We start from the raw sequence: 21,934 nt of genomic DNA, 5'->3' as shown, positions 1-21,934 counted from the left end.
AACTAACCTTTACAACAATATAATGAGAATACTTAAATACGAAATAACATTAAGGACTGAAATCGGGGCTGTTTTCTGGCTGCCTAAGGTTTCCAATAATATTTTTTAGTGTTCGTTGACGGGATTCATCCTGCGAAATAAAGAGTGGCCGCAAAAATCACCCGTTTTTTCGCAATTCGCAGAGAGCTAAAGAAAATAGATTAAAATATGTTTTTGGTCTCAAATTACTCGTCGTAAAAAATTAAGATGAGCATAGTTTTTAATTTTTTGAAAATTTTCAAAAATCACCCCTATGTAGAGGTAGAAAAGACGCCCAAAATGAAGAATTGAATATTACCAATAAATATAAAAACTATTAAGTAGCATGTGAATTTTTCTATCGAATGATTCTTGTTACAAAGAAAGATTTATTCTCATGACTGAAATAAGCATGTTGAATTAGAAAATCCACAATTAAGCGCGCTCAAGGGGTGGAATCATCCCCAAAAATAGAGACTTTCAGAAATAATTCAAAAAAAATATATATTAAGATAATTCAGGGCTAGGAAAATATGGATTAACTATTCATAGTAAGTTTTACGAAAAAACCCTAGATGAGGGTTGAAGCCACCCCATTCTCAAAAAATACAACAAAATTCATTCCTATTTTAATTTTTCTATACCTAGAATAAATCTCAGAAAAATTCATACATTTTCATGACTGAAATGGGCATGTTGACTTCGAGAATCTACCCTCAAGAGCTCTAAGGGGTTGTAATAATTCCCAAAAATAGAGAACATCAGAAATAATTATAAAAATTCCAAAAAAAAATATTTCAGCATGCTAATAGTTTTTCTATCAATTGGTAGTACTCAAATTCTTCATTTTTGGCATTTTTTTAACCCCTAAGTAGGGGGTGATTTTTAAAATTTTCAAAATACTAAAAGCTATGCTCATTTCAGTTTTTTACGACAAGTAATTTGCGATCAAAAACATATTGTTATGTATTTTTTTTAATTATCTGAGAATTGTGAAAAAAACGGGCGAAAATCACAGGTTTTTTGCGGTCACTCTTTGCCGATATTCCTGAGGAACTTTCGCACATTATTGTTATTTGAATAATAAATACAGTTTAATTATGTTTTATTTTTCATCATCAGAATAACCCAATTTAATTTTTTTTAATTAATGGACATTTTAGCCTGCGTCAACGAGCTATGACGTCACAAATTATGAGAAAAAAAAACGATTTTTGCTTGTACCTCGGCAATGACTAGAAATATCAAAAAATCGCCCATGGTTTTGATTGGTAATCGAGTGAAAAACGTCCCAAGTCCGCATGTCGAAAAAAAACATTGGGACCAACGGTGTGTGACATCATAGAATAAAAAAGTATTTATAACTCGAAAACGGTGCGTTGNTATATTTTAAAATATCAAATGCAACTGTTATCGGATTAATTATTATTCACCCTATTGAATACAACAGTTTTTGGTGCCACGGTGTATATTTCCAAACAACACTCCCAGTCCGAAACATACCTAATTATTTGTGGTGGGGCGCAAGAGAATGAGAGCGATCCAACTAGTGGGGACTTTAAGTTGCCCTTCATTGTACTATTCTTACGGAAATTTTAAATTTTTTATTTTTTTTTTTTAAATAAATAATTAGATAAATTCATAGTTTTAATTCCAACTTGATTTATTTTATTTAGAATTTAACACAAATGTCATTTCCAAACAAAAAATAAGTTCCATATACACAAAACCACTCTTCAATTACAAATTAAATGCACTAAATTTATTCGGCAGTTATTATTTGGCAACAAAGCCATCGCTAGAACTGCCTCCTATTACCGAATAGACGAGTTATCACGCTAAATTTTATTGCTGTATGCCGGCTAACAAGACTATTGTTTAGGATGCCAATTTCCAGCATTTAACGCGCGGTCTGAAGTGATAAGCTATATTGTCTGTGATATTACAGATACCTATACAGGGTGTTCTACTAGCTCTATGACAAACTTTGACGGTTGGTGGGTTGGTTTCTTTCATTTTTTTTTTCTTATATAAACATACCGACCGATTTGTTTTCGTTTAGTTGAGGTTTTCAATAACAGAATGTACTGGTAATTTCAACACCCAGTAGTTTTAGGTTCGTCAAGATATTTAGACCTAAAATAATCCACCCATTACATACGCCATATCGTTAACCTACTTAGCAAATGTAGTAAGTCCACTTTTTATCCAGACAAAGATTTTGGTGGACTTACGACTATTTCTGCCCTTGAATCGAATGCAGTGGACATTCGATATTATGCGTTTTAATGTTTTCGCACGCTGTTTACTACTAAAGTAAAATCTGACTTCTCAGCATGACAGATTCATTCACAGCCAGCTAGATTACACCAAAATCTCTGTCTGAATAAAAAGTGGACTTACGACATTTGCTAAGTAGGTTAACGATATGTTTTTAATCAAACTCTACAATAAAATGTAATTTATGCCCAATTTCCTTACTTTTTACAGACTTTTCTAGGATTTCAAGGTTTTCTATGCTACAATTTTTATTAGTAACAAACAAGAGAGCCATGGAACACTGCAAAACACTCACAGCGGGATGGGTTTTAAAAATAACGCTATTGCCTCAGTTATAAACAGGTACACGTGTTTGGTTGTGGAAAAAAATAGGTACTTATTACACTAAACACTTATTTCACTGTCGCCTAAGCTAATATATTTTTATCTCTGGCAATCTCATCCGGGTTCGATCGTACTAATATCTCAAGTGCCACATAATGTAATTAGAAATTAAATGTTAAAGGTTCCCGCGAAACGTTCAAGGTCAAGGCGACGTTAATCATCCGTTTGGATTTGGTGGGTATATCTCTGTGTTTTCGTAGGTTACTGATGTGCAATGGGATGTCGGCACGTCTCGATGTTCTCGAATTCTTATCTAAAAGAACAAAGTACACCAAAGCGGAATTATAGGAACACGTGAAGCTGAGATTTACACGGAAGTTTCGTTTTTTCGTACATTTAAAAAAAAATGTACAATGTAAAATTGGTGCAAAACAAATTCTAACATAAAACAGAGTATTTCAGATGATCATTCCAAGAATTTTGAGCCGATTCAATGTAAAAAAGTTGCCTCAAGAGTTTCAAATTGACACGAACATATACATTTTTTTATTACATTATTAAAATAGGGTTATTTAAAATATTTTTCAACTCACAAACTCAATCACTGAAATTAGTACGAGTGCGAAGTTACCATTTTGTGCAATTAAATTTAAACAATGAGAAAATTATAAAAAATTCGCAAAAACGCTAAAAAAAACTTTGTAAAGCATTACAAAAATATACGAAAATCTTCGAAACACCTCGGAATACATTTCAATATTTTGAAATCATTTTCCTACTTTACTGCAATCATTTTAAATAAATATCAAGTACCTCTAAATGTGCGGAAATATCTCAAGGTGGCAATGACTTGCTAAAAATAGTGACAACTATTGGTACAGGTGAAAAATGATGTAAAGACAAAAATAAACGTTTTTCCAGTTCACTCAAAAAATGGTAGTTGCTCTAATTGTGTGCCGCAATGGTATGCCGTTTTCCACAGCTGCAAAAACGCATGGAAAACGCAAAAAAGCAGCACTTTTAAAAATACAGGGTGTAAGAAGTTTGACTGCCATTACTTCAGCATGAGGTAGAGTAATCATAAATGAAGAAAAAAGTTGTATATTACAGGGGCGTAAAATTAATAATTTTCAAAATACCTACAGCGAGTATTAATATTGAGGGGTTCCATCACAATGTGACAACAGAGCTTAACCTAACGCTACACAGCTGGTCATAAGTACCACGTGTACAATCGGCAGACTTGTTCTACGGAAAAAATGTAAACAACAATTATTGTGAAACACTTATACTCTGTTTGGAAAAGAGAGTAATAAAACCCCGAGATAAGAACCGGCCATGGGCGTGGTAATATTTCGTTTCAGATAATTATCGGGTAACATTAATGCTAACAAAAATGACAGGGATTGGAAAATCGGCTATCTACAGACTTTTAAAGGAAACAAAAAATGAACAAGATACTGTAAATCCCCCAAAATCATCTACAGGGAGGTCAAAAGTCGTTATAGATGATTTCTTCAAAAATATCATGCGCAGAAAAGTACACTCATTTTATTTTAAAAAAGAAATACCAACGCTAAACAGAATTTTAAGTGAACTTTCAGAGGACAACGATTTGCCAAAAATCAGTAGAAGCAAATTATGGGCCGTCTTACGAGAGTTGAATTTTTGCTGGGAAAAGCAGAACAGGAAGTCAGTTCTTATCGATAAAGATGAAATTATTTGTTGGCGAAGATCCTACTTAAGATCAATTAGAAAATTCCGTGACGAAGGGAGGAATATTTATTATCTAGACGAAACTTGGGTCAACGAGGGATATACTGTAACAAAACTATGGCAAGATAAAAATGTAAAAAGTTTTCGACAAGCATTTTTGGATGGACTTTCGACAGGGTTCAAGGCACCTTCAGGTAAAGGGCGAAGATTAATAGTGACACATATAGGTAGTGCCAGTGGTTTTGTAGATGGCGGTTTACTTTTATTTGAATCTAAAAATACAGGTGACTATCACGAAGACATGAACGCAGATGTTTTCGAAGAGTATTTTACACAGATGTTGGATCTTATTCCTCCGGGGTCTGTAATTGTCATGGATAATACCATTCACGGCAGACCGAGCGGACGCCTACGACTGCTTGGAGGAAAGCCGATATAATTCAATGGTTATCCGGAAAAAACATTTCTTTTGAAACAAATATGGTGAAAAAGGAACTTTTGACACTTGTCAATCTTAATAAAGATCAGAAAAAATATGTTATCGATGAAATGGCAACAAATCGACAAATAACGGTACTACGGTTACCACCTTATCACTGTGAACTTAACCCAATCGAATTAGTCTGGGCGCAGGTAAAAGGAGATGTAGCGCGAAATAATACGACGTTTAAATTAAGTGACGTGAAAATTTTGTTAAAAAATTCCTTGGAACGAGTAACTGCAGATAACTGGCAAAGATGTATACATCATGTACAAAAAGAAGAGTAGAAAATGTGGGAACTCAATAATTTAATTGACGTTACTGTGGAACCTATCGTTATCAATCTAGGAGACGAAGATAATTCATCAGAATATTCAGAGGATGAATTTTAATATACCTACTTTTTTATTTTCTTTATTGTACATTTATACAATACTACATTTACTCACCATAATTTGATTTTTCAAAATACATATATTTTTGTGTGGAATAAAAGTCTATTCATTAAATTTAAATAAATATTTTGATAATAATATTGAATAATTTTATTTGAATTACTAAAAACCCTCTTAACTCGGTTATGATGCTTAAAGTAGCCTCATGTTTTGAAATGCTGTTTTTATAATGTTTACTTATAAGAGAAATGGACCGAGAAATTGAAGCGGCATAGACAAAGACGGATTGTCGGGGATTAAATTTTAGCTATCTGCTACAATTTAGTACAGTTCGATGGCACAAAGTTTTTTTAAAAGTACACCTCATCTATACCGAAACTACATAATATAAAAATATTGAATATAAGCACCAGTACTACATTTATTTACGATTTACATACATAATAAGCTTTTATTACTCTCTTTCATTTCTAAACAGACCATAGTAAACTTCAAGACAATTGTTTTCCAGTTTTTAAATAAATAAAATAAAATGTATCGATTTTGTAGTACGAAGATAGTGTTGTGCTTAAATTTGAGCTCGAATTTTAGTAATTATCTCTAATCTATTATTATAATCTCTTAAAACAGGAACTTAACTTCTAATCATTTTATGAATTTGAAAAATATGTAATTAAAGTACGCAAAGATTGATTTCATCCAAATAATCATACGTATTAAAAATAACGCCTCAAGAAAAGGAAATAACTGTATGCAAAAAAACAATCAGACACGGTCCAATTCCAGATACCAGCTGAATTACGTATTGCTGGACAGTTTAGTGTTATCCGCCACGCCGTTGTCACATTGCTCGATATGAATTTTATCGAATTTTAAATTTATTACAACGCTACTTATTTTTTAGAATCCAAAAAAAGTGATAAACATTGTGTTTTATGGTATTCTATGCAGGCAGTTATGTCAATATTCCTTAATTAATCGAACTTTTGTACATCAAGTTACAGATTTTGACAATTTTTTTTTCGCATATGTCAATTTAAAAAATATGCCCAAAACCAAAATAGATTTGGCTAAACCATTACTTAATTACGCCATCTAATAATAAGAAGCTCAACTAAAATCTCAAACTTCCTCTCCTCTTTATATAAAAAGTTTTCTGTAACATGTCCATAGTCAGGTATGTCACAAGGAGGTGATCGCCACCCCCCAAATGGCCCGAAAAAAAACAAAATAATTCAAACAATAAATTAATAAAGATAAAAATGAATGAAAATTAAAAATTGTATGTCTTAGTTTTCCTAATTGCATAACTTTTTTTTAACTTTACTGTCCGTACCTCTGGTGAAAAACGCGGCCTGGTTAGAAAATGCATAAACCTCGACATACACCCGTTTCCTGAAATAAGATTCGGTTTCAGTGGATACCGACAATGAGGCCAGCGCGTCTATTTCCGTCACTGCATACTTTTCGGTCTGCCAACGGATCTGAAAAGTGCAGCCAGGACGATAATCGGACGCTACTTAGGTGGTGAGATATGCGGTTTAGCAAATAATTTTTCCCGACACTGTTCCTGAACTGATTCTGCTCGTAAAAATGTCCCGCTGAATAATAATAAGCCGCCGCCTCTCCCACACAAATCTTACGCCTTCCGAGCTACCGCTTGCGGTCACCGAACACCCTGTACGGTACTAGATGGCAGGCGATCGCCTTTTGTTTACGTTTTCCCGCTATCTCGATCGTCAACGGTAAATCTTCCTTCCGTTGGATTTAATCAAGGAAGGCCCTTTAGTGAGGCGATTGTGGAATTAATAATTTATAGTATTGGCGCATTTGCATACGGACAGAGCGATAAAATGCAAATTCTGCGGCGTATCTAGACTGAATCGTGGCGTAATGTGGAACATCTAGGAGGCTGGTGGGTAGGTATGTCGAAACGGTTACGGTCTCTCATAATCCCGTCAAAACTGACACGGGCCGAATATATGTGCGTGTACGGCCCTCAGTGAAAGTCGAGATAAATCTAGCGGAATGTGTTTCACATCATTATTATTATAATTTATGGAATTTATTACGACTGCCTACTACTTCGCGTTTTAACGATGGTGGTCAAAAAATATTTCAAAATGCTTCTTCTACACCTAATGTCAATAATTTCAATCAATTTCTTCACATTTTGCAATTATTTTCCATTATACAAGGTGTCCCGTTTCTTCTAGACGTTACACGACTTAATTTTTTGAAATATGTTAACTTGTATGTTATTGCATTTTTATAATTTCTCGTTGAATAAGGCCTATTTTGATAAACAGATATCGGGTTTAAAAAGTACAGTTTCTGTGTTACTTGACGGTTCAAAAAAAAATTGTCAAACATGATAGTAAGATGCAGTTTCCACCACTCGTTCAAGCAATCCGATATTTTCTATTACTTGATATTTCATATTGAAAAATAAGTAATTACGGTATTTTGAAGTTAAACTAGTTTGAGATATTTTTGTTGCTATTTCCAAATTAAAAAAAGAGTGCCGCATAATAATATAATTTTTAAAACTAAAATGGACTGTGTAAATGATGCTTGTGCATACTTTAATAGGAGCCTAAATAAATATTAAAATATTTACAAGAATATACAGAACAACTTACGCCCTTCGCTTCGTCAACGTTGACCCACACTATCACCCTTCACATGCACTGTAGATTGCCTACAATTCATGTATTTATAATCTATACTAATATTATAAAGAGGAAAGATTTATATTTTTGTATGTATGTATGTTTGTTACGAATAAACTCAAAAACTACTGGACGGATTTCGATAATTCTTTCATCTAGACCGAGAGACTATCCCTTTTAGATATAATAAAGTAAGATGAAATACAATTTTTAATTTGATATAGACTCTTATGAAATATTTTTTCTTAAACTTTGACACCGTTTTTTAAATTTCTGTCTTTTAAAATTTTTTACATGTACCTATATCTATATGTATATATTTAAAAATTATTATTTCTTATTTAATTTGTTCTTTTTTACTTCTGCTGTAATGAAATTCATATCAATTCATACGAATATGCTGTTTAGATTTAGATACATAGGTACTAAAGATTTTTACGTCTGCTTATTTTTGCTTTTAGGTATTTCAACTATATTCGGTACGCCGTGTACAAATAGAAACGTCATGGAAAAATTAATATAAAAACAAAAACTACTACCAAACACGAAATAATTCTATTACGAAATGGAAAATTTAATTTTTCTGTATTTGTCAGCTGTAGTGATGGGCATAATCGACCAATTTTGATAATCGAGTACTTCTAATAATCGAGTGATCACTCGAGATACGAGATATTGGTCGTTTTCACACAAATATGTTTGTATAGTCATATATTACTTATAAGCGTAGCTAAAAAAAAAAAAAAGCTCACGCACTTCAAAACCTAACCACTTTTTCGTTTTATTCTAAATAAAAGGTTACGCAATCAGTGACTATTTGCAGTATGCACTAACATTTTGGGGTGCAACCGTAGGGTAATAATCACTCGAGTGGTGGGAGTAAACATCTCGAGATATCTCGAGTGATCTCAATAATCGAGTACCACTCGATTTTTCACTCGAAATCTCCCATCACTAGTCAGCTGATATTTTTGATAACGTCCTGGTAAGTACTATTCTGGATATCACGTCTACATATTTTGACAACTCCATGAATGAAAACAGATTACCAAACTTTAAATTTATTGGCAATGATAAGATCTATTATAAAATCCTCAAATATGAATTGTCACAAAACTAATAGACTTATCGCCACCGAATTTTCTCTGATCGTAATCAGCTAGATCGCGATGGCTTTGTAATGTCAAATGTCAGTTAATGATCTAAACAATTGAAGAAACTTGTCAAAAATCCTAGGTGCCGACACGGGAACGGGGAATGAAACAGACGAGAAATGGCATGGGTGGTGATTTAGCAGACGATGCTCTGATCAAAAATAAAAATATTCCCAGTTAAAAAAAAAGCTATACCGAATGTCTCTCTCTGCTCGTCGGTAGGACTAAAAAACGGTTGAAAAGCCCGATCCGGACTATTCAAATTCTCAGACAGAACACCTAGGCGGCAGCGGCGGCTGTCTCGAGCGGCTGGCACCCCCTGTATGCGGGCACGTAGAGGGCCAGACCGGTACCCGGTCTGGTAGCCTAGAGCTGATCGCAACGGGGTCAACGGACGAACCTGCGAAACGTGCGGCCTCAAAATAATCCACTGTATAAGCTTTAAATACGACGGCTGGTGTATCCCTAACAGCCCAAATGAATCGAAACGGATAAAATCTATTCTTAGCGGAGAATCTATCACGAACCAATCAAACCAGCTACAAAGGGTGTTTTGAAAAATGGTGCCATAGAACATCAAAAAATAAGAAGAGAGTTTTTCCTATGGTTCAAGACTTCAAGAGTGAAATAGAGAGCTCTAAAAATGATTTTTTAAATACGATTTTAACCATAAATCAACTGAATGCATTAACACTTGAGGCTGATAGTTTTTGAGGGTGCTAAATACATCACTTTTGTTCTTTCAGGCATTTTATGAAAACTTTTTTTAGGTTCAGTCTTTTATAGTGTCTGTTTAAATAACTAATACATAGGTACAAACTTTTTAACGAGAATCAAGCTTTTGAGTAATATGTAAACTCAAAAAAGTTAATCATATTAAATTTCATAAATAGGTATAGCAAAAATTTGATTTTAAAAAATTATCTTTAATCTCAAAGATAAAAGATCCATGATCTACAAAAAAAAAATTATATTTGATGTTCTATCAGTCCTTGAATTTATAGTACTTTATTCTGAAGTACTCTGTATACAGGGCACCGCAATATTCTACTGTCAAAATTCTACAGTTGCTATTTGAAAAAGTTTCAATAAAGAACTTTCGTGAACTTTCTATTTAGATTTTTTTCAAATTATTCGTTACTGAAAATGAAGGGTGCATTCCCAGCGTAAGTGAAAAAATCTATTTTTTTTAAATAAACTGCTTATACACGAGCTTATCCAATTAGGTAAAAAAATTAAAAATATGTTCTATAAGGAATCTGGAAAAATAAAAACAACCACATTACATTAAAAATAGTCGGCGATCATCGGTGATGTCATTCTCTAATATCCTCTAATTTTTTTTTATAAAAAAGAGTTAAATATACAGGGTGGGCCATTAGTGTGAGAAAGTAAAATAACTCCCTTGTTACTTATAATACAGAAAAAAAGTTTATATAAAAGTTATACAGAATCAAGAAACCTAAACTACAAAATTAATTGATACATACAGGGTGATGAGTAACAACGGGACACGCCAAATATTACATTTTTCAAATGGGACATCCTGTATATTTTTAAACATATGGATTTCCGAGAAAATTCTATATATGGGAATATCAACAGTTTATCATTTTAGTGCGGGGTTGCCAAGTTATGTAGAAAATTCTTCGAATTTTGGAAAAAACATTACCTCGAAGAAGTTGTATTAACTTTCAACTATGTACAGCAAAAATATTTGATAGAATTATAGGCAAATGTTAGGCAAAAACTCCTATATTAGCTAATATCGATATTTTATACAGGGCATTTTTTATAATACGATCATTTTTAGAAAGTTTGAACTTGATTTTATAAAATTTTTCAAATGGAACACCCTCTATTTTATTATTCTATGTTATTCACATATCGGTCCAATTCAACTTTTATTAAGCATGTTCTATATCTAAAATTGTTAGTTTTTAAGATATAGCAACATTTCTGAAAACACGAAGTAATTTTTATTATTTTATAGAATAAGACCACAAATAAATATTAACTAATAAAATTGACTCAATATGGAACGATAAATTATGAACTGACAAGTTGACACAATGTGATAGTTTTTTCCAAAGCCATTTCGTGCGACTGAAGATCCTAATAAAAATTATGTTTTTCCAGAAATGTTGCTATATCTTAAAAACTAACAACTTTAGGTGTAGAACATACTTAATAAAAGTTGAAGTGGACTGATATGTGAATAAAATTGAATAATAAAATACAGGGTGTTCTATTTGAAAAATTTTAGAAAATCAAGCTTGAACTTTCTAAAACTGATCGTATTATAAAAAATGTCCTGTATAAAATATCGATATTAGCTAATATAGGAGTCTTTGCCTAACATTTGCATATAACTGTGTCAAATATTTTTGCACCAAGTGTTAGTAGTTGAAAGTTAATACAACTTCTTCGAGTTATGTTTTTTCCAAAATTCGAAGAATTTTCTACATAACTTGGTAACCCCGCACTAAGTGTTAAACTGTTTATATTACCATATATAGAATTTTCTCAGAAATCCATATATTTAAAAATATATAGGGTGTTCCATTTAAAAAATGTAATATTTGGCGTGTTCTGATTTTATTCATCGCCCTGTGTGTTTCAAATTAATTTTGTCCTTTAGGTTTTTTGATTCTGTACAACTTTTATATAAACTCTTTTTCTGTATTATGAATAACAAGGGAGTTATTTTACTTTCTCACACTAATGGCCCACCCTGTATAAAAATAAAATCATCCTACCGTTTTTTTTTTATATAAGTGTCTCACGAATGTGATCTGAACTTTTTTATTTGCAAATTTATGAGGAAATAACATTTTTATTTTTTAATTTGAAACTGCTTCAATATTTTGAAAGCTCCAGGTGTCAATAAAAGATATTGCTAATAATTCTAAGGTTGTAAATATGACTAAAGTAGAGAACTTCATTTATGATTCTCGTAATTACATACTGTATAAATGGCTTAATTATGGGAATCAGAATTATGTCCAAAACATCTTACTGATATGAATTGAAGTAATTATTTTTTGCGAAATAATTTAAACTAGTTTCAAAAAAATTTCAATAACCTGCTTGTCACATACAAATTTTTCAATAAATTTAACACCCTTTATATAAAACCGAGATAGTAATGACATGTTTATGAGTTTGAGGGCAAATAGAAGTTTTGATAATGGCATTTTTTCATTAATTTTAAAATAAAAAAGTGACATTCAAAATGACTTTTTTTTAATAGAATTTGTGTGTCATTGTGTCATCAATCACACATTTTAGTTTAGTTCTATTTCGAATTGTATCATCAGGATGCTTTAATTTCTCTTCCAAAAAAGTTTTATAATAAAAAAATATTTTCACTTCTATTGATTGCAAGTTATTTAAAAGCAAACGTGTAAACTTTATATTTAACCTAAAAACTCCAGTTTTTCCTAGAATTTTTGCAATTAAAAATCTAAAAATAATACCGTGGGTGGCTGGGCATAGGTATTCGACTGAGACGTCACGTCGCTTATGCAAGCTAAATTGTTTTAGTACATTCTAGATTATCCAACAACTTAGAATTAAGAAAAATTACACCTAACTAAATTCTTTCATTCATTTTGACATCAATACTTTTTAATGTCACTAAGTATTGTTATAAAATAACAGTATTTGTTTGGGATTTTTAATGTGGAATGTCGTAGTTTCACTTGTATTGTAACATGTAGTAAGAAAGGAAGGATGTTGTGTTAAAAATTCATATATTTAAGGGTATGGGCCATAGTAAGACGAAATATCGACTCGTCTTGCTTACCGTGCAAACGTCACGTAGACCATCAAAGTACCTAAGCTTCTCAAATATTTAACGTACATGTACCTCCCCCAACTTGGCAAATTCCTTAAAATGTCCAAATCAAACGCAGGGATGTATTTTTCGTGAATTGCAATGCTAGAATTGGCAAGTGTTTATGTTACGTGGAATCAAATTCGAGCTAAACAAATAGCTGCCCAGATCGATGTAAAGTAGGTACATATAAATAAAACTATCGATTGGCAACAGGTTATTTTAAGTAAATAACAGTATCGAATAGATTACATCGCTGATCGGGTACACATGTAGGTACACACCCCCTTTTTAAATGCCACTCGAAGGGGCCTGGAATAACCTTTTTATTTACCTGTAGATCCTGATTAGTGTTATCCCTATGTGTAGCAGCTCGTACAACACCACTCCTCCACCCCCACTCACTAATTTTCCCAGATTTTAACTTACTAAATCCACTCACAGACAGGAACCGTTTCCCAACGACCTCCTCGCGACACTTGTATGCCATTGCACCACTAAATTTCAACAAAAACTCAACACACTCCAACAAGCAACTCCATAAACACTATTCTTTTATTAATTATTTAACAACTCGGCTTTTTGAAACTCGCGTGATATTTTGTGTGCATTGGGCGCGCACTACTTCGCACATCGCTCGTAAAGATTTTCAATTCTAGCCTAGTGTGCGGCGTATTCAAGACTTCGCGCTCGCACTCCAGGGTTTCGGTTTCCATCGGTGCACGAGGACGAGGAGAAAACAGAAACAAACCTCCTCGGAGGTGTTTCTCTCGTTCGAACTGCACGGCTTACGCCGAAAACCGCACAGATGGAGCCACATGCCGGACGCACCGTGCCGCCATCTTTTCGTTAGCAACCGAAGCATCGCGCTGGAGCAAGGCCAACTGCATTGAACTACGGCGGAACGCTAAGCTCGGTTTACACTGTTTAGACTGGTATATCATTGGTTCGTGGACTTTAGTTGTGTATACTTTGAATAATTGTAAACTGTTATACGACTCTATAACGTACATAAAGTTGAATTTAACTGAATAAAAATTTATAGAAACGTAGGTATTCATGTTTTGTGTTCGTTTCTTTAAAAATATATGAACTTTCAGTAGCATACTACTCATACTAGAAAGTTTTGTGGAATATTATTCGTCATGTAACAAACGAGTTTAAAGAATTAAAAGGTAGGGCAGTAATTTTGCTTATGAAAATTATTTATTTATAGGTACCAAAATGTTTAAAACAAAATAACAGCAGTCAAAATAAGTCCAAGCCTCAAGAAGATTTTTATTAGATCATTTCATAATTAAAGATGGCAAGTGAGTGTTGTGGAAATTCGATAAATTAATGTAAGATCTGAGAGAAAATTATTTTTTTTTTATTTAAAGTAAGGTATCACGTTATGAAAAAGAATAAGAAAACATCAATAAAAGGGTCATCGACATAGAAATTTTTAATTAACTCGGAACTTAGATATTTTTGATAATTCCATAGTGGCAACATGCGCGCGTCAACATTATTTTTTTCGTATTTTAATGAGTAACTCTTCAGTAATGTTAGTAGTCCAGTCACTGAGGCATTGTGGTTACCGATTTTTTCGGATAGAATAGATTGACGTGAAATTTGAACTGTAGCTAGGGAATAGCCCAAAAAAAAATCGGTATTAAAATTAATGACTTGACGGAAAAAAATTAAACGTATTCCTTCTGGAATTTACTTTATTTATGTATTAACAGTAGATTCTGGGAATTTAAACGATTTTAGGAGCCTAAATTTTAAAAAATATATTTCATTTACTGTTGAATAAAATTTTTAAATTTTTTAAAAAATCGCCTTTTTTCAAAATATTTCAAAAACTAACAAAGTTATAAAAAAATGACGGAATAAGAAATTGTAGGTTTTTTCTTACTGAACAAGTTGCTTTCTTTTAAATTTTTGTAGGACAAAATTCGACTGAGTTATGCCCATTAGAAACTCAAAACTAAGCTCCAATGCTGCCTTTCCTGAGCCCTTTTAGCTTACAAATCTAAAAAACGAAGGGCTAAAAAAAACTGCAAATCACAGAACTTAAAGTGATTTAAATTCCCTACAAAATGGTTTTTGAGTAAATTTATAACTTTAAAATTACAAAAGTCATGGTAAAAAAATATTAAGAATAAATTGAATAAAATTGAAAAAAATTAATTATATCACCATACTCACATATAATTTTTAGGAAATTTTTCTATAAGGGGTAGGGTTTTTTATGAGGGGTGGGTCTTCCATAAGGGTTTTTTAGGTGGCTGAAAAGTTACAATATATCATAGATCATTTGAAAACCAATAAAAAGTTTATAATTCAACCATTAAGACATCAAGCTTTCAATAATATTTTTCTGTTTATTTTATTATAAGGGATGGTTTTTAAGGGTTGCAACTTTGTAATGAGTCGTAAGCTTTCTAATGAATAACAAAAGAAATGCAATACATTGTGAACGAACCAAAAACATATTTTAAACTGTTAAAAACTCTTTTCTATTTTTTGTCCATGGAACGGTAGTTTTTAAGGATTTTTAAAGGTTAAAAAGTAATTAAACTTCATAAATTATATTAAAAAATATGAAACGAACTTTATCCAACATGTTTGAACATGAATGGAATCTTTAAATGTTATTATCGTCAGAATCATATTGCTTCGAGTAATACGGAGTAGGTTCGTGTGAACCGAACCTTAGACCCCATTATTGTCAATTTATCCGACACGTTATGGCTCCGTGGGGTTCCATGCTCAATACAAAACGAGTGGGGCAATAAACGATCAAGATGTCTGTGATAGCTGGCGCGATGAAAACGTTCAGCTGTTTGCCTTTAAATTTTTGTTTGTTTTGACACTAGGACGTCAAAGAATTAGTGTATGATAGTGAAATTAGTGTTTAAAAATGATAACCTCAATCATCTCAAGATTAGTAATGTAAGTACCATTCATTTTTCGGCCGAATGTCGCAGAAAAACAAAGCCAGTCACCTCCTAAATGCTATCAGTCCTTTTACGACAAATTTTAAATTTTAATCCTGTTTTTTAAGTTAAAAATAGGAATATATTGGGCGATTTCATTGATCTGCGGTTGCTATGTGGTAATTTTAATTGAAAATACTAATAAATGTCGAACTTTGATAAGACAATATATGCGCATAATAAAGATTTTTCCTTATTACGATTTCAGTGACCTTTCACAAACAAAGACTCCCTGAGTGACTCACCGCAGTCTCGAGATACACAGCTTTTTTCAAGAAATGTCCCGATTATCCCTATAAGGAATTAATAGAAACCGTACTTGTGCAATATTGCCTTGAATTTTTAATACCCGACCATTTCGTGAAATTACTTTCAAAGAACTATCTTCAAACTCGTGCCCAGATTGTTTAAGTAATTTATTCATTAGTGCCGCCTAAAGTAATTTGTTCTTTCGCCATGCCGATCAAAGTTAAGGTTATATTAATTTAAGAGAAATCATTAGATGAGATTTATTTGCTGGAATTCAAGGTTAACGTTCGGGTCCGATTGATTTTTTTCTCTATTGGCTGGTGTCAAATAATGGCACGCAACAGCAGTGTGTACTGTGCAGTAAGCAAAATTGCGTTACGAAAACGGCTTTTTGTTAAAAAAATTCGTGCCTATGCGCCTCATTGAACATCAGTAATGTCGCCCGATTTGTTACACTAATAATAAATGTTATAACATTCCGTTTTCATAAATTTCGTTAATTCTAGTAGGTACAAATTCATTCTGAATAAAAAACAGATGTTTCCGATGCATAATGCTTAAAGCAGATATTGCTCATAACTATTTCTACAAGCATTAATGGCTGCAAAGCAAGAACGATTTTGTATCATTGCCAATTTTGATTTAATTGCAACAATGATTGTATCTTGCCGTCAATTAAAATTTGTTTGCAAGAGAAAGCTGTTAATTTATTGTGTTTTAATAAAGTATGAGTTAAAATCATGAAAATATAGATAGCTTTTTTGGGGAATAGAATGTTCGATGTTGTGGCATAAATTTTTTCACAGAGGTACTGTTAAAACAAAATAAATAGATAGCGTTGTACGTATTTCGGATCTCCGGTGATTATTTTTTAATTTATGATCAGACATACAAATCGTACAGGCTTATTAGTTGTTAATATACAGGGTGATTCACAAATGGTGACCAAAAATGAGACCTCGTATTCTTTGGTGAATATTATGTGAATATAGTTATTTTTTTAAGTTTAACACCCTGTAAGGGAAAGACTCCCCTTAACATTTACCAAAGATACGATGTTTCATTTTTGGTCACCGTTTGTGAATCACCCTGTATGTTTATATGAACTGAAAGATTATAGGTATATTTTATAATTTCGCCAAGTGTTACGTATTAAGGAATAAACGAAGTTGCCACCTAAAAAATTGTTCTAAGGTTCAAATTGTACAAGGTCGACCGACGAAACGTAATGTTTCTCGTTCCTAATATTTAATGATGCAGTTTTTCTACATAATGTGGCTAATTTCGTTTATAAATTCAATCGGCTAGAAACTAGTTTCTCAATAACTTTATCAAATTAATAAATTGATATTATTCGGTAAGTCGTAATTTTTTATCACTTTTCAATACCAAAAGAACAAAGATATTCTAAAGTCGCTCTAAATATTTGTCGTAGGTCGCTCAGTGTAAACTCAGCTTAACTATAGTCTTAACTACACGTTGATAAACGAACTATTGTTTCTTAACCCCCTGTGTCTGTGCTTTGGAGCTGCTTTCTCAATTTAAAGGTATTATATTCGTCAGTGAAAAACGGAAATGTTGAAAATAAGCGGATATTATAATTACCGTTATTTAGTAACGACTATTTATTTAGTAACTAGGTACTATTTCGGAATATTGTGTAAATACGAGCGATCAATCTGACATAAGCACGTAATTATATTTTTCTTATCTCTGCCCCCTTTGAGAATATTTTAATCGCCATCTCCCTTTTTGATAGCAATGATAAATGACTCATCGAACTGTGGTAAAACAAATACTCAGTGTTTAAGTTTAATTTGCAACTTCGCCTTAACAAACAAAACTATTCCCTACTATTCTGTAACTGGGAACATATTTGAATATACACATCCCATTTTGCTCTGTCTCCAAACAATTTACTAATGCAAAATTTAAATAAATTTCCACAAAAGAGATGTCTGTTGTTCTTTCTGCTGTGTCGTTTAACTTGTTTGGGTGCATATTTAATAGAGCAGTTTGTTGTTTTGTGTGCAACGTTTAAAAATATCCACTATAATTGGTCGTTATATGGAATGACTAGACTGAAGAATATCTGCATGAAAATATTGCGTTTTTCATAAACAGTGGGTAGTAGACTTTAAAATTAAATATTTTTATGATTTGCTTGTGCAAAATTCAATTCTAAAGCTTTTTTCTTCTTCAATATTCTTCCAAAATGCATAGGTTCCAAAATATAAGTAAAAAACTCAGATAAAATAGGTATTTTTTAAAATTTTTTTACCATTTTTGCAATTTTGAAAATGTTCCGGACCTCGCCCAGATCTAGGGATCTACAGTTTTATTATGTGGGTTATTTCGACAGATCCGCGCTGGTCTAGTAGTATAATCAGTTCTTTTAATTCTGAACAGTAGTAGATCAGAATAATGCAATTTTTTACTTCAAAGAAGTTTTAGGAAGTCCACAGTATAAAGCTGTAGGTCAGCAGTATGGTCAATCCTTTTATTTGTATCAAAGATTTCATTGTAATTTATTTGTACCTACTGGTGAATTTTTTTAATTTTGAATTAATTGTAGATCAATAGCAGTCGAGGATTACAAATATGTTGTGTTTTAGTTGTCGATGAGATGTAAATCAGCATATAGTACTTTGTTTATGAATTCGGGTAGCTCAACAAAGATCTAATATCCTTTAAATTAGCCCTCTAAATATTTGTCGTCGGTCGCTCAGTGTAAACCCAGCTTTAACCATAATCTTAATTGCACGTTTGATCGGTAGCGACTATTTGCCGTTAAAATTAGGCGTTACCTTCAGTTACAATAAATTTTACATGATTTGTTGCTACAGGTCTTCGGAACCGTAAAAAAAGCAAACAAATCGCCAACATAACCGTATATTCCGTACATTAAACAACGCATCAAACTGTAAATCTGTAATTCGAGTCTGGTACTCGACGTGCCGAAAAATAAATAACGTTTTATTTACGTTGTACGACGTTCCGCCGATCAACAGCCCAGAAACCGCTCCGCGTGCATTAAGCCGAGTCGTAGATGTAGAAACGCGTCGAAAATGCGGTCTAAAAATAAAGCCTGGCAGTCTGGCATCGAGCCGCGAATCGCCCAGCTTTTCCTGTCCCGATTCCACTACAATACAAACTGACCATTGTGGTGAACTTTCTTACAAAATGTCGCAAAGGGAGAAACCTCAGATCCGCGTCACCATCTTCTGGAACGGACAAGTCGTGGTGATCTACTTGTGATAGATGCACGAAGTTAGGTTAGGTTTTGAGGACAAAGGCTGAGATGTGAAATGTCACCGGGTGAGCGAAATAGGATCCTTGCAACTATTTTTGCGTGCAACTAGTTTTGCGTGCCTTGTCATAGTGCACCGATGCCGTACAGAACTATGGTTGGCGGGTGAGGGTCTGCAGATTTTTGTAGAAGAAATGGCTATTTTGAACTACTTTTATATTTTTCTATAACTATTAATGTGTTCTTGTAAAATATACGCATATTTATTTGACAGTTAGTGTTATTTTTCATAAAATGAGTAATTTGGTGTAAATATAAGAAAATATACAGGATGTCTCGGTACAAAATAGTCGAGTACAAATAGATGAGGTCAAAATAATATCAGTTCTTCATATAAATTTTTTTCATACGCGCCTTCGTTAACAAGTTACGGGCCCACAAGTGTGAAAATTAAAAAGTTATTGTTATTTACAGTCCCTAAACTATTAACTTCAGTATGATGCAAATTTGGTGGTCGATAACACATGCGTAGAGCTTGTTTTTGATATAAGTGAAACTTCATTATGCTCAGAACGCCAGAGACGGACTATGCCCAATGGTTAACAGCCCAGAATTTTTGCTTAGATGGCGATCGCAATCTGCCAGTATCAAAAATAAGTTCCCTGAAGAATTTGCCAACGATAATACCCTCTTGGTTCAACTTGATAAAATTAACAGTTTAGGAAATATTTGTGGTTTTATGTCATAGTACACATCGAGCAACGCCTCCACCATTTTTTGTTTTTAATTTTTAATTGGACATAATTACTATGTTAGAATGTTAGAACCGTAAATATTTTTAAAATAAGAGCCTAGAAAATCCTACTGTCTGCTAATGTAATTTTCACTAACAAAACACACTTTACACATTGTTAAAACGTAAGACGGTCCTGGCGTACACATCTTGCTCTTCATCAATTGTGACAGACCTTCTTTAAGAGGCCTGCAACATACATAAAATCTATTTTCTATACCGTCTGCACCCTGCACGGTCAACTAAAAGACAGATGTGTACGAAGGCCTGTTGAGGCAACACGTCTCAATATTTTGTCAAAAGTAACGTTTTTAATTGATAAATATACAGTCCACTTCAATCGAAGAAAGTTTATTAACTCTTTGTTTTAAATTATCTTTTTTACTTATTTTAACTTATTCTTGTTTTTTTTTTCTATTTTGTGTTATATGTAAAGTGTGTTTGTCAAATTTTGGTAGTGAAAATTACATTAGCAGACAGTAAGATTTTCTATACTCTTTCTGGGTTGTTAACCATTGGGCATAGTCCGTCCCTGGCGTTCTGGGCATAATGAAGTTTCACTTACAACATCAAAAACAAGCTGTACGCATGTGTTATCGAACACCAAATTTGCATCGTGCCGAAGTTAATAGTTTAGAGACTATAAATAAAAATAACTTTTTAATTTTCATGAGGGCCCGTAACTTGTTAACGAAGGCCTGTATGAAAAAAAATTATATGAAGCACTGATATTATTTTGACCTCATCTATTTGTCTATCTACTCTCATTAATGTAATTATTGTATAATAATAGTATATAATCAAGTAATAACTTTTTTTTAATTTAATTTTCCCGTATGGGCTTGTCACAATCCGAAACGGAAGCACCCGCCATACCAAATGTACGTTCCGTCATTAGGGGGCTCAACAGGAAACGGACTTAAGTAAACTACGGTTATTGGACCGTACGACTTGCTAAATTACTTGATGGGTCAACGATTAGGCAGTAAATACGGCCAATTTCGTTGTTGACGGTAATTAAATTCGAAAAAGTTCGTGTGCGGCAAGCTTTAATGGCATTGGTAACAGTTGCTGGTGCCAACTAGATGGTCGAACTAATTTTTGTCTAGCGGAAGTGTCAGATTTCCGATTGGTGTTTGCTTTAAATGCATATTTTCATGGCAAGGCTCCAAAGTGTCAAGCTGCTCTATCAGGATATTTTTCAGATATAAAAGGCGATAAAATCAAGATAGTTGGTGGTGAAGTCCTACATCAAGGCCCCTTGATTGTTGTGTTTTTACTGAAGACATCGATATGCCTCGAAACGTCTAATAATCTGAACCAACAACGTGCCACCAACCCCGGAAATAGCACAACGACGATTACGCTTACGCCATAAACGTGTATGGTCGCCTAATGATGCTCCAATTCTTTTTTGAGCCGAATTCAGGCTTTGTTCTGCATGTTTTCAAGATCAATTGAGTCGTTAACATGATTTAATGAGCGATTATAAACAGTTTACTGGATCTTATTTTTCTGGTTGTTATTTTTAGGCAACCACCTAATATTTCAGTAATTTACTGCGAAATCTTTCAGCTATAGTAAACAATCACTTGTGAATGTGTATGCAACATTCAAATATTGGTTGTTTATGAAGAAAATTGACCTGTGAAATATCTCCACAAATATGCAATAACTAAGAAAAAGGAGTTGAAATGTTTTGTTACGTTTATTTTATGTTCAAAATTAAGTAAAAGCAATTGTTTTTAAAATAGGAATAAAACTATTAAATGTCTTGTCT

At 32.9% G+C, this 21,934-nt stretch overlaps 2 protein-coding genes across 9 annotated transcripts in view; one reads left to right on the top strand and one right to left on the bottom strand.

Annotated features, from left to right (window-relative positions):
• Positions 1-13,523, bottom strand: part of LOC108917842 (probable JmjC domain-containing histone demethylation protein 2C) — a 322,212-nt gene extending 308,689 nt beyond the window's left edge. For 4 of the 7 annotated variants that reach the window (XM_023455245.1, XM_023455246.1, XM_023455247.1 and 1 more), the window contains exon 1: positions 13,213-13,523. In XM_023455245.1, coding sequence (XP_023311013.1) covers positions 13,213-13,368 — 156 coding nt within the window. In that variant the 5' untranslated portion in view covers positions 13,369-13,523. The remainder of the gene's footprint in view (positions 1-13,212) is intronic. The other 3 variants (XM_023455248.1, XM_023455250.1, XM_023455257.1) reach the window with 1 other exon arrangement.
• A 2,138-nt stretch (positions 13,524-15,661) lies between these two features.
• Positions 15,662-21,934, top strand: part of LOC108917875 — a 28,642-nt gene continuing 22,369 nt past the window's right edge. The window contains exon 1 of one of the 2 annotated variants that reach the window (XM_018724665.2): positions 15,662-15,818. In XM_018724665.2, coding sequence (XP_018580181.1) covers positions 15,787-15,818 — 32 coding nt within the window. In that variant the 5' untranslated portion in view covers positions 15,662-15,786. The remainder of the gene's footprint in view (positions 15,819-21,934) is intronic. The other variant, XM_018724664.1, reaches the window with a different exon arrangement.

This window comes from Anoplophora glabripennis, unplaced genomic scaffold (assembly GCF_000390285.2).
Source record: "Anoplophora glabripennis isolate ALB-LARVAE unplaced genomic scaffold, Agla_2.0 scaffold17, whole genome shotgun sequence".
Classification (NCBI taxonomy): Eukaryota; Metazoa; Arthropoda; class Insecta; order Coleoptera; family Cerambycidae; genus Anoplophora; species Anoplophora glabripennis.
Note: the sequence above shows the minus strand (reverse complement) of the source record. Positions and strands in the feature narration are given on the sequence as shown.